Source organism: Patiria miniata, unplaced genomic scaffold, assembly GCF_015706575.1.
Source record: "Patiria miniata isolate m_02_andy unplaced genomic scaffold, ASM1570657v1 HiC_scaffold_3, whole genome shotgun sequence".
Taxonomy (NCBI): domain Eukaryota; kingdom Metazoa; phylum Echinodermata; class Asteroidea; order Valvatida; family Asterinidae; genus Patiria; species Patiria miniata.
In genome coordinates this window covers 8,689,406-8,703,489 of record NW_024037069.1, presented here as the reverse complement: position 1 = coordinate 8,703,489, position 14,084 = coordinate 8,689,406, and the positions used below count along the sequence as shown (strand labels likewise).

Below are 14,084 nucleotides of genomic sequence, written 5' to 3'. Positions count from 1 at the left end.
GAAGAGCGCCCCCATTTTGAACTTGGAAGATGGGTACCAGCCCAACCCAGCTCCTCCGCCCCCCCCCCAAAAAAAGATGGAGCGTCAAAAGTGGACAACCGTATTTTCCCATTTTCTGCTAGTAGTATTTTAGGTTTTTTGAAATTGCAACACTGCATTTAAAAAAAACCCTTACTTTTCTGCTAGCAGAAATTTAAAACACAAGTTATAATAAAAAAAAGGGGGAATCATCTTCACGTTATATGAATTTGAGTTTGAATTTGAAAATAGTTTATTTTCATTCAATTACAGCAGGCAAAAGCGGAATTGCGGTAATTACATTCATTAAAAAAAGTTGCACATACTAAACAACAAACAGAGAGGGCATTACAATATTAAAAAAAAACAAATATGATGATCAAAATTGGAGATAAAATTGACTTGAACTAGAGCTGTTTCTCAACAAGGGCGGATCCAGAACACAATCCTTTTGGGGGGGGGGGCAAACAAACAAAATGTTGGTCCCCCCAAAAAGTGGGTCAAAAAAATTACGGCGTGGGGTTCGGGGCCCGCTTAAGGGCCCTGAAATTTTTTTGGATTCTAGATGCTCTGTGGTGCGATCTTAGGCAATTTCTGACCACTTTAACCAATGTTATTTTGAGGAAAAGATGGTGGTGTACTCACTGCCTGCCTTTATTGCGATGTCACATAAAAACAATTTGGTTTCGTTTTTTTTTTGGGGGGGGGGGCATGGCCCCCTTTGCCCCCCCCCCCTGGATCCGCCCTTGTTTCTCAAATTAGGAAACATTAATCATTTAAAAAAATAATCTTGCGAAGAAGAGAAATGTGACGAGGCGGATTAATACACAAATTCAAAGTTGTCACTAAATAAAGCATCATTATACAAAAGTTGCACAAACTACATGTATGTTCCTAAGAAAAATTCATGTCACAGCAGTCATTTTTAGGGTACATTTCTCTGCTAACAAAAAATCCAACGAATTGGATTTCTTTATTGTATTTTGAACGTGTATATAAACACCTCATCTACATTAAGGATCGAGGATTCAAGTTTACTTGAACAAAAAAACTACATGAACCTGTTCAAATAACAATATCAACTACACGTTCTTATTCATAGTGGGTTTTTTTCTCTACCGTGTATTAAAGTTGATAGTTTTATGTGGAACGGGTAGTTCATGTTTTTATGTGGACCGTGTAGTTCAAAGTTTTATGTGGTTGAGGTTTTTATTTTGGGAACGTGTACTTGGTGTTTCTACAACTGCATTTCCCAAGTAATAGCGCAGCACGATTTTCCCGACTTTTCCCCTCACATACAACTTCGCGCAAACTCTGCAAGACTCTCCTGAAACGTTCTGTTAAGTAATTTATTATTTACAAATTCTCCATGCAAAAGCCTCGGGGAATTATTATTTGAAAGAATTAAACGACGGTGGTCCATTGAGATGAATGTTACGCCAGGCGAACGACTTTATTTAAGCTTGCAAGAAATCTGTATTACCGTGAGAGACGTTTCAACGAAAGTAGATTTGAAACCAAAACGTTCACGTCACTAATACGAAGAATTTTAGAGCGTTAAGAGTACCAATTATATTTAAGGCTTTAGTGAATAATTTAACACATTTATCACAAAATAATCTAGTTAATCATCAATTAACTTAATTATAGAATAATCCTAGCCTACACTTACTTAGAAAACTCAATAAGTGGAACAGGAATGATGTAATAATCACTTAATTTACTAAACGATAAATTAATCCTAAATAATACCGGCAAATAATGTTTTCAATTTATAAAAGGGTCCATCTACAATACGGGTTAGTTTGCGTTTCTTGCCGCGTGGGTGTAGTGTCCTCCAGCTGTATTGCACCGTTGGGCTTGACACTCATAGCATATCATATCTAAGCATTGAGCACGGACCCTTGATATATGCTTGCTGTCACTACAATCTGGCCAAATCTCGCTGGGCCCCCAACCCCCCTGTCAATGGTGTCTCTCATTGCGCGGTGTATGCTCCATCAGCTGGAGAGAACAACTTTGACCAGGGGAGCGGGAGAGTAGATGACCGCGGCAGGCTAATTAAGGTTGATTTCCAAGCGTCCCAACCATTTTGGCCGGGATTATAGCTTCACGTGACTATAGGTAGCCTGGTGAAGTTGGCAGGGCGTTACGCTAGGCCTTGACGGTCGTGATGTCACGGTAGGTGCTGTCAGCCTGTCAAGGGTCTGTTCGGTACCTCGCAGGGGCGTAGCCAAGGGCCGGGAGGGGGCGCACGCCCCAATAAAAAAATATCGTCGCCCCATGCAACCCCCCAAGGAAATGTGTGAGTCCTTTGTGACCATGGTTAACGACTTTAACAAAAATTGCCCCCGACTGTATAACATCCATCTCCCCTCCCCCTCCTCACACCATGATGACAACCCTGGCTACGCCGCTGCTGCCTCGGACGACGGTCTCTTTTTAACCCCGCCCCGCTCAGTAACCACCTATCCACCTCCCCCTTCAGCTAAAGCTAGATATTAACCAAGCCAATAGGTTTCCCACAGCACATCCTCAAAGCTTAGAAAAATTCCCGGCCTTCAAACAAGGTTATTTTTCATGCTTTTTCAAGCATGAAAAATATCTACAAAAGCCTTTCGCGAGTGACCTTTGTATTTTCTCCGCATTGTGCACCTGTATACTGAACCCACGGGGCGCCGACATGTGTTTAGCTTCGTGTACAGTGTTGCTAAGCTCGGTAGAATGGATAAGTGTCCGCATATCCCACAGCGCCTTTTGAATAGTTCAACAAATATCTCTTTGTGTGTGCCTCTTTTTGCACTTGTCAGTTTAGTTGCCCATGCATGACGCCTGCTTCTCTGCTGTGATCAGTAACCGATTGAGTTCTATATGTAACGTATCGTAAGGTGCTCCTGTGCAGCCCGTCTCGTTGCATCCATGCCCCCTATGGGCAACAGTGCGTCTTCTGGCAAGAAGAAAAAGCAGCAACAGAAACCTAAGCCTCCTCAGGGGAAGACCACGCCGACATCAGGAGAAGAGAAACCAAGTCAACCTCCAGCAAGTCAGCCCACCCTTCAGCCCACATCCATCCAACCAACGCCCAACGAAATGGCATCAGAGGCCGAAAAGGTATAGGAGCCTAAGACTGCATTGAACAACATGACAGCTAGAGGGACCGGCGGGTGCATAATTATGTTCCCCAATACCTATGTTCCCCAAATACCGATGTTCCCCAACCCTATAAGGATTTCGGAACATCGGTATTGGGTAAAAATAGGTGTTAGGGAACGTCATACCCCGGGTCCGGCCCATCCTTTCGTATGATAGGGCCCGACAACACTATATATAACAAAGTATATTATAAATACCTAATTATGTAGGCCCCGGGGTATATCTTAAAATCACTACACTCCAACAAACCCTAAATCCCCACACAAATTATGTATACCCCCCCCCCCCCTAGCTTACCCCTCGACTTGCTCAACTGCATAGCGCTTGCATAGTGACAATTTTGTGACATCCTACAGTTTTGTTGTCATGCACAACGTCGTCCAAATGGTTGACCTATTTACAGCTTAGTTACAGTCGGGACTAGACTGTCAGTAACTAACAACTGTAGTTTGGGCTATTGTCACAATTGCTAAGTGTAATCCGACATTAAAAAAAATTGGAAAGAATTCCATACTTGACACCCTGTGTACAAACCCTACATGAGACTGGTCTGGAAACATTTCAAAGTGTTTTCTGAGTAAAATAATGCTTCAATATTTTCTAGAACATGTTATTGCTTTCTGATGATTGATAGGTCATTGCATGCAGGGAAAAGATTGTGATGGCTTTAATATTGAATTAATATAATAATAATATCGGAGTCTTATATAGCGCACGTATCTACCAACTATTAGGTACTCTTTCTTAAAATTACAGCTGATACTAGTAAATTTAGGCTCTAGTGTCAAACATTATTACTTAAAATGATTATTTCACTTGGTACGAATTGGATTAGGGAAAATAATAGAAATGAACTTAACGATTACTTTGTTTCTAAGTTCGAAAACATCACAGCAGCGACGGCGGAACGCTTTTCACACTTAGGGGCAACACCTAAAAAACGGCCCACTTGCTCAGAAAAAGGGGCGCGGCTTCGTCTGTGTGAAAGTGAATAATAGATGATGGTCCCGTTCATTTTGCTATAAACTTATATGACGAGGAACAAATTATGAATACATTTTCCATCTTGCTCTTTGTGTGCATTTTTACCGAGTTATGAGACCATGTTTGTCGGGGTACTGTTGCTTTTGATGGCTAGTTCATTCGCATGAAGAGCGCTATTATTTTTTTAGGGGCCAGTTTTCCATCTTGAGAGGGGGCACAATTTAATCTTGCGAGTGGCGCACTAATTGTGCTTTTGAGGGGCAGTTTTCCATCTCGAGAAGTTATCGCGAGAGGAGCACTATTGTTCTTGATGGCACATTTTTCATCTCGGGAGGGGCACAACTTTGTTATTGCGAGAGGGGTATATACTTGTGCTTTCGAGGGGTATAGTTTTTTTCATCTAGACGGTGCGAGAGAGGCACTTGTGTTTTTGAGGAGCACTTTTGCATTACAAGAGAGGAGACAATTTTACTTATCGCGCGATCATGCTTTCATATACGTATGCGTTAATTGAGGGGCAGTTTTGTTTTCATCTCGAGGGGCACATATTTTATAACCGCGAGAGGGGCACTTTTGTTGGCCTGAGAAAATCTGGGTAGGGGGGAAGTGCCCGCCACCCACGGTTCCGTCGCCCCTGGATCACGGTACGACATTAAATTACCGCTTCTCATATTAAGTAAATTAGGGGTTTTATATATATATATATGTACCGGTATATAAAAAAAACCCGTCGTAGCTTATGGACGATGAAGTACCTTGATGTCAGGAACGACAGTGGCGTATCAGCGAAGGCCAGTGGAGACACCACTGTCGATGACCATAAAGCATGTGCCCATTGCATTTAAACTAAATGATCAAACAAACCAGGTCTTAATGTGGTGCAAAGATCAAACATTGTAATACAAAGGTTATAACGTCTTCTGGCATCCGCCAATTTTATTTCACGAGGAAAACGACGCGAAAAAGTTGCACCATCATTAAGAGGGAGTGGGGAAAGATGCAAAAAAAAAAAAAAAACAAGGAGAAAATAAACGAAGTAGAAACGAAGGAGAAAATAAACGAAGTGATCGAAAAAGCCAATACGTGAATTGTAGCGTAAACTGCACCCTGCGCAGAGTGACCTGCTGCCCTTTGGGCCCCAGGTAACCGAATTTTTTGAAAAAAAAAATTGAGGGCCAATGACGGTCACCTTCCATCTAATCCTCATTCGACCCTTGCCAAATAAGCTGGTTCAATGAACTTTGCAGCCCGGGCTACACCCAGGCCGTGTCAACAAACTTTCGACCAGGCCTCCTGCCAAGTCTCATTGAAACATTAACAAAGACCTGTAACTTGACACAGTCATCTCCCTTCATAACTGCATACCACAGCCGCCAGTCAATTGTCTTTCCAGCGCACTGTCTGGCAACTGTCTGGACACTGTCTGGCACGTGGCTTTTTGTTGTATTGCTATGAATAGGGTCTTGCGTAGTGCGGGAAAGTACCTGCTGCCCAAAGGGCAGCAGTTGACGAGTTGTTGTAAAGTTTTTTTGTAAACGCTGCGCAGGGTTAAAGAAAATGCTGGATAGGGCTAGGGCTTATTAAAGTCGTGTTCCCCGTACATTATATTTTCGAATCGACTCGGAAGTGTTTTTTTTCCAATTGCTATTTTCCTAGCAGTACAAAAGTTGTTACTTTTGAATGAGACAGCGAACGCAAACTTCCAGCAACGTTTAGTTTTTTTCCTTCCAAATTCGAATTATTGCAATTGGCTGCTATAATTCGGCTCTTATAGAGGGCGGGCGGGCTCATTTGTGCGCTAAATAAAAGCCCTTGTTTTCCCAGGGAGTTGCAGACGATCAAATTTGGAATAAAACAAAAATACAAATCGAAAATTTCTTAGGAGAGAGAGAAAAAAAAAAAATTCTTTTTGAAGAGCAAGGGTTAACGCGGCCCAGCTTTGTCCAGTGTCATGTAGTACTTGTTATCATGAACAGCGACCTCAGGCGAAAGATGTGGTGCAAAAAAAATAATACATACCCATGAATAACGGACATCTTTGTGGAGAAAATGAAAAAATCTTAACACAGAAAGGTGAGGTTTTTGCAAGACACTGCCATTAAAATGTAACGGCGATGGTCATGGTCCTCTTCGTAAAGACGCTCCTAGTTAATGTTAGCCTAAAATATTGGAGGATGTCCCAATCGGGTCATCCGTACCTCGAACTGATCATTTCCAAACTTACGGCTTAGTTCCGGATTCGCTTCATTTCGGTTCCAGAACCACTTGAAAACATTCACTGTCGGAATCAAACTAACAAAGAATTTCGCCTAAATATTGGATGATGGAAGCAAGATCTATGGAGTCAGGAAGAGGCTTAAAACAATTGTTATTTTGAAGCCTGGATCCGATACTGTCACGCGGGGCCGAGGTTTGATAAACCCGTTATATATACTGCACGTACTGCATACATGCATAGTACACGTGCCATCGCAAGTCAACAATCGCAGGTTTTCGAGCTGTACAATTACAAGGACATAGAATTTACATACTAGGCTGGGTCGAATGAGGAAGTAAGCACCCGGCTATGAGATATAGATCGAGAATCGGGTGATGAAACCAGACAGTTATCTTTGGGATTGATGTCTGTTCCTGGTCAGAATTTTGTTGCACGAGCTACGAGAAAGTTGCCTGTATCGTACCACAAAACCATCTGCACACGTACAGACAGTCGGTACTAGAGCAAGCCGAGTCCAGCCGGGTTAATAATCACCAACTCTGCGTGTACACACTCAACACCGGGAGTGACTTGCAGTTTTGTTAGCGACGTCTGCTAGAATTTACAAGAAATTCTGTGCATAGTGATCGTTCACTGCAATATTCAGCATGGCAAAAAGTGGAGCAACAGAGGTATGTCGAACGAATCTTAATCGCAAAACTGTACATGTCAAAAGGTGTGATCGCAATGTTGTATTGTTGTATTTTGTAAAGTAGAAAAACCTGTATTACAACAGTCATGACAGTCATCACAGTATCCGGTATCCTGTAGTTTTCTGTACACCATGTACAAATGTACGTACATGTACATGTATACATTTTGTATATTGAGTGTGGGCGTGGCTAGGGATGGGTTTGTTTGGGGTATGGCACAATGAAATCAAACCAAGGGAACAAGTTCAAAATTTGACTTCAGCAGAGGTTTGAGTTACTTAAAAGCAGAGTAACTTACACTAATGAAGGAAATGGATTCTTTGTTTGAACAGTCGTTTTGAGATAACCATGTATGTAGGGGCCTATAGCTCCATAAGAAGAGTTTGTTTATCAAGATTTAGTCTGGACAGGAGATTTAGTGATGTATACATGACATATATGTAGCCTATTCAGTTTAAAGCTGTAGTTATCACAAAACTAAATAATTGTAAATACTCCCTGTTGGCCTTGGGTTTTATGTGATCCTTTTTATTTTTGGACATTAATTAATTATTTTTTTTAAAAATAAGTTTGGACATGTAGGCTGTAGCCTTAAACGGAATGCACATCATTGGCTTTTGCTGTACGTGTACATGTAGTTTTCAGAAATGAAATATTTGAGGGGTTAGTAAATAGTAACCATCGGTATAGATCAAATATTGTTTCACTGACATGTTTGAAGTTTTGTTTTTTCGAAAATGCTGGGAAAATCAAGAAAAACAAAAATGTTTCAATATTCTGGTTCTCTGACTCCAGTCTCCACTAAAGATACAATGGATCAATTTATGGGTGCTGGGAAATTGTAAGGTAAGGGAACCCGTCTAGCTGGCCTGCACCCGTCCATGAACATGTAACCCAACCTCGTCCCCAGTGCTTACTTTATTTCCAACCGCGTTTCCAATAGTAAGCCCTGGATAGGAAACTTTCTTCCTGTATCCTGATTGGATACCGCAATTAGCTAGTAATGGATTTTTATCGTGTACTTGGTGCTATTATTCACAACGTGCAGTGTGTGTTTTCGCGATCATTCGTCCACGCCTTCTCGAAAATACTATTTTTTCTTTCCAATTTGCTCATATAGGCCTAAATATGAAATATGATACTGCATGTTGTCTCGATAAGATCGTAACAGTTTGATTTCAAAAATCGTGTTTTCGTAACTCACGCCGTGCTCGCGCTGCTACGAATCGACTCTGTTTTTACCCAAGACACCGCATACAAAAACAAACGCTAATGTGTAACGCATACCCAGGCACCAGACTGTTCCTCATTTGCTTACGTGTTCAAAAATCTTGCACACATGGATGCAAATGATCCAATACCAGGGTGAGAGAGCAGGTAGTGGTGGGCGCGTACTGCTCGACACCCTGGGGACGAGGTTGCATGTAACCAATATAGCAAACAAAATTTGGACTGAAAAATGGTCAGTTTGGAGCAGTAGTTGAAAAGGTTTTTCCGACGGTGGTCAGCTGACCACTGTTGGAAATTTATACAAAAATACCACTTTTCTTGAAAAGGACTTCACACCTTGTGCCATAATTTTACAGGGTGCTTTAGACTGTCATTTAACAATATCTTAGTAAGGTACATGTATTTCGAAAAATTTTGGTAAATTTTTTTTATGTTTGCAAACTATGTTGTATTTTCGCTTTAAGTATGTAGGCTAACTTTGGTAAATAAATAGGCCCTATTTCCTGGTTTTAAAAATAACACATGCCAATGATTGATACTGTAAGTTAGGTTATTGCAGAAAATTCAGTCTCAAATTACTGGTCATGTTCCTTGGTAATTAACGAGAGACAAAGTTCTTATTTGATCTTTTTTTACTAATTTTATTCAATTTGATACCACTTAAATTTCTGCCTTTATTAGTAGTGTTAATGCATCATACTAGCTACGGGAAGCCACGGTAATTATTAAACATTAATACAGTCTAGACATTGTCATTTTTGTCTGTGTTTGTATTAGAAGTTTTTGAAATGTTGTTGCCCACAATCAGTACATCAAATTGTAAATAATAAACTTCAATCACAGCTAAATCCCTTTATAATTTTTTTTAAAAATAAGATGAGATAGTACTACATGTATGTAGTGTAACTTAATCTGCTTCCGGATACCCTTCCATTTTCCATACCTACTAAGTATACTATTTTGACAGCCCTTACCCTATTTTTTTATGGGGGGGGGAATGAAGAGAAACCCTGAAAACCATCAATGACTACCTTTTACCCTTGACTACATGCAGACACCTCCATATGATCGTACACAAACAAATTGCCAAAAAAAAAAATCCCTACCTACATGTACCTACCGCATTTTCAAATGCCATGTAATTGGAAGCAGAACTATTTCTTTCATCTGGCCTTAGCACTCGGCATGCACAATTTCCTGCACACCATTCACGCTAGTTCTAGTGCATGTCATTTTATTGAATTAAAATGTCACTCTTCAATAGAGTAGAGATTTCTAATCAGGTCACTGGGTTGTGTTCACTGCCACTGTGGAAGGTAGAGGTTGGAACATAGTGCCTGTGTTGTGAATACTATTCTTTCTGTATTGTGTGACCCATTGTATCAGTACAACTGGAAATTTGCAACTGCTTGAGACAACAACATTTTTAGATTGTTTGTTTTGCTAGATGTCATTTATACACTGTGGAGTAATGTGGCCTCGTGATTTGATGCATTGAACTCACGATCTTGTGGGTAAATCTGCAGGTTGTGGGTTCGATTCCAACCTGGGTGTGTGCTTTGTGGTGCGCGTGCCCTTGGGCGAGACACTTTGTCACTCATTATTGCTTCTCCCCACCCAGGAGTAAATGGGTACCTGTGAGGGTAGAGATGGGAAGGTGTTTGATTTTGAGCTGACTGTGCCAATGTGCCAGCATTGGAAATCTATTATTAATTCCCCAGGGAGCGGAGATGGTCTATGGAATGTTTCCATTGGCCCAGTGAGCAGGGGTAATAATGGCCGCGCCATGATAACCTGTTTGATGTAGGCCTATGTGCCACAGTAATTAATATAATTATTATTATTAATAATTCCCTCTATGTCCCTTTAAATATCAGGAGGGTTAAAGGGACTTACATGTACGGCCTGGAATACGCCCAATTGGGCTACGAAACGTGTTGTAAACAAGATGATATTAATGGAAAGAGTGTCATTCAAAAGTATAACATAAACGCCCACACAACCATCCTTCACAAACTGGGCGTTTTGGAGTTATTCTTGGGAGAACCACGCAAGAACGAATTTCAAGGGGGGGGGGGGTACGCAATTTTGTCAAAAAAATCGAGCTGTTCAGTGCTAGTTTTGAATCCTGCCGCACAATGGTGGCCTTCTGCGGACGTGTGAGAAACCACATTTGTGTATTGATGCTGTGTGTAATTTATGTGACACACACAATGTGTATCGTATGTACATTGAATGAAAACAACAGGAAAAATGTATGCATGCGTACTCCGTCGCGTCCAATGTAAACAACCAGGGTTTAGTTAGGTCAGTTTCCTTTCAACTAGACCTTGTAAATTATAGTATAAATTTACAAGTAAACAATCCAAAACATGAAATTTTCTGGGGATTTCAGGCCGGAATCCCTCTTTTAGGATGTTTGGCCACAGTGCACACAAATATGCTGGTTGGTGTACATGTACAGTGTACTTGTAGTATCATCAATATTGGCAAAGCCCAAACAGGAAATTCCTGTTTCTTGATATCCAGGCTGTGACATGTCACTAGGGTACTGCATCATATTTGGTGTGTGTGCACGCATTGCTAGCCACACAACCAGGACGTGGAGACTCTGGAGTTAATTTGTACAATGTTCATAGAGTCTTGTACTGTATGTACACGTACAGTGTAACATGTATGCCCATGGTCAAATCCTGTTTTCTCTGTAATTGGAATGGGTGCCTTTTTGCTATAAATTTGGGGCCACAATGAGAAAAGAAATCTTTCTCTCGTCGGTTGTGGCTTGTAATGACCCAAAGCTTTTAGAGTGTTAAAAAACTGTTCAACATTTTGGTAAGTGACAGTTTAAAAACTGAATGACTTTGTTTAAAAGTCTCCTTCGGAGTTCTGGTTAAGGAAAACCCTAGAAGTACTGGTATGTGACTTTTAAACATTAAAAAACCTTTGAAGCACTTATTTGATTACATTAAACGCAAAGTCACACCCTTGGAAGTTGTATTATGGGCCTGATTATACCGGTATGAAAGTTGAAACAAAACGTCTGGATATTTTTGGTCCAACTTGTTTACCAAGTTTGTTTTTTTTAGTTTTCCGCAATCATCAATTTCTAATCTCCACTGTCATCAATCTCCATTTTATGTATTTTACAAGAAAAAAATATATTCTGAAATTTGTGCTGCAAAAAAATTGACGTGTACACACATAGTATCTACAGTACATACATCATACACATTTATTTCAGAGAAGCATGTAGTAGGCCTACAGTACTGTACGTATACTAAAACTCTGTCTCTTTTTGATTAAATTGGAAACGACCCCGGAGGAAATCACAAACCACCCAAGTGTGGAAATCAATCGAGGCAATCCAGATTTACGGGTAAAATGAACTCCGTTGTACCCATTAGGGGTGTTGGCGGTCCAGCGTTTTTTCATAATATTGGCCTGGGGATGTTTTTGTAGTAGGCCTACACTCGCTGTCACGACTCTGTGCTATGTACTGGTGATTTCAGCTGATAGTCTCATGTATGGCACTGCATCACCTTGGCAGTCTCCAAAAATATAAAAATTTTTTTCCCGCCCCGACTGCTTCATATTTGACTGTTGGCATGGCTGGTGATTGCTTCTAGCCATCTGAATCTGAATGCGTGCTTTGTATAAATTTGTGATTTGAAAGTTACGGTAGAATCCTGATATCGTGAGATTGTACATGTAGATATCTACTATAAAAGATGATAAATTATCTACGCTGATTGGATGCGACAGCACGCCTTGGGTCATTCCATTAGTTTAGGGTCCAAAAGCGTGATTTTTTGTGTGTGTCCCCGTTACACCTGATCTGTGAATTTACCATAATTGACTTCAAACTATTTGTATTTGTTTGGCCGGCACCGACATTAAAGAATTGGTCCTGCATTTGGCAAAATCTTACATCAGATGTAACAGGGACACACACGGAAATTTTACCCCAAATTTATGGAATGACCCTTTTACAAAATTAATTCAATGAAATAAAAGAAGGAAAATCAAATTCTTATGTTTCTACTCACAAACCAAAAAGAGGAAAAAATAATGTACACAGGCAATATTTTGTACAGCTGGCCTTCACAGAGTTACAAATTTATGAAGTTGGTTTTGTTAATTGTGGTTTGGAGTGTTTTTTGTTAAAGGGAATATACATCATTTGCTTTTGCTGTAATTTTCAGAAATGGATGGAATTGGGGGGTTGGAAATATATAGCAAATATAGTTACACTGACTTTTTTGAGGTTTTGGGTTCGAAAATGCTATAAAAACCAAGAAAAACAATCATTTTCCTGTAGTCTGGTTCCCTGACTCCATATAAGAAGAAACAGAGAAGTTTTCATACATTGGGGAATTGTAAGGTCAGGGAACCAGTCTAGCTGGCTTGTACCCGTTCATAGGTGTGTAATCGATTGCAAACAAGTGCGATGGTCAATTGGGGCCAGTATTTGAAAAAAAGCCAGTTTTTTTCCAACGCTGGTCGGCCGACCAGCGTTGGAAATTGATACAAAAATACCACTTTTCTTGAAAATGACAGTATACCAGGTGCCATGATTTTACAGGATGCTTTACACTATCATTCACTAACAGTCCAGCAAGGTTTTTCAAAATGATTTGGTAGTTTTATTTTTTGATGTTTGCAAATGTTGTATTTTCCCTTTAAAGGGCTAAAAATGTGTACACGTGTGAATATGCACAAGACTGTGGCACACCAGCAGATAAAATGCTTTGCCCAGCACTAATTCTAAGCATTGCATGATTAATGCAAGCGCTTCATTGGCCACGGGTTATTTATAATAGCCCATGAAGCGCTTGCATAAAATTATGCAAATATTTTGAACCCTATAGAAGTACATGTACGCTCTTGGTCGCTTTTTATTTGGAATAAAGTGTAAAATAATAATTTTTCAATAACATTAGGCGAGGCGTCATAAATAAATTAACCGTTCGCACGCGTACGCACGCGTTCCTTCCCGTTCTGAACGGCCCCCGTTCCTTCCCGTGCCGAATGGCTTTTAGAACGCGTTCCGTAGATCGTGCTTGGGCAAGCTTCACTGAGGGGGTATTGTTATGTTAATCAACCGTTCCTTTGCGTGCGAGAACGGGAGCAGCACAACAAAGATGCGAAGAACAGAAATGAAAACAGACGAAGAAGATAAAGTCGTTTTAAAATAAAAATTGAGAAAACCAGACATACTACACTAGATCGTATCCAACCCAAAAAATAATTGAGACGTTTAACACTTATTTTATGTAAAACGAAGTGCGAGTATTCTTTCTTTTTTTGGGTACAAGCACGGAAATGTAAATTAGCAGGTACGGTACTGCATATAATGTTCACAAAAACAAGTTTAAACATTGTAAGAAGTTTGCTGACTGATGTTATAAACTGGCCTTGTACACACGATCAGCGAATTATAAATCGAATATTCAAGGTTTTTACATACTGATAGTAAAGTTTGCAAAGGACTGCTTTCCCCGTTCAAGGTGCCCGTATTTTTATAGGTCCCCCCTGTACTGTACGGGCTAGCCTGTAGCGACGAGAAAATTTGTCGGATACTTTTTGTGCCGATGAGCTCTTCGTGTGTGCACAGACCGTGACTGGCCTTTTGTTGTATAAGAACGCGTTCGGAACGGGATGCCGTGAGCACGCGTGCGAACGGGAGGTAGATGTAACAAAAGGCCCCGTTCCTAGCGTGCGCACGCGTTCGAATGGTTAATTTATTTATGACGCCTCGCCTTAGTTTTCTCTGACTTTAGCAAATGTTT

General features: G+C 40.5%; 1 protein-coding gene across 3 annotated transcripts in view; it reads left to right on the top strand.

Moving 5' to 3' along the window:
- Nucleotides 1–2,818: 2,818 nt before the first annotated feature.
- LOC119737182 (glucose-6-phosphate 1-dehydrogenase-like) overlaps nt 2,819–14,084 on the top strand; it is a 33,956-nt gene continuing 22,690 nt past the window's right edge. The window contains exon 1 of one of the 3 annotated variants that reach the window (XM_038211358.1): nt 2,819–3,129. In XM_038211358.1, coding sequence (XP_038067286.1) covers nt 2,938–3,129 — 192 coding nt within the window. In that variant the 5' untranslated portion in view covers nt 2,819–2,937. Of the gene's footprint in view, nt 3,130–6,682; nt 7,045–11,056; nt 11,128–14,084 lie in introns of those variants that run through there. The other 2 variants (XM_038211359.1, XM_038211360.1) reach the window with 2 other exon arrangements.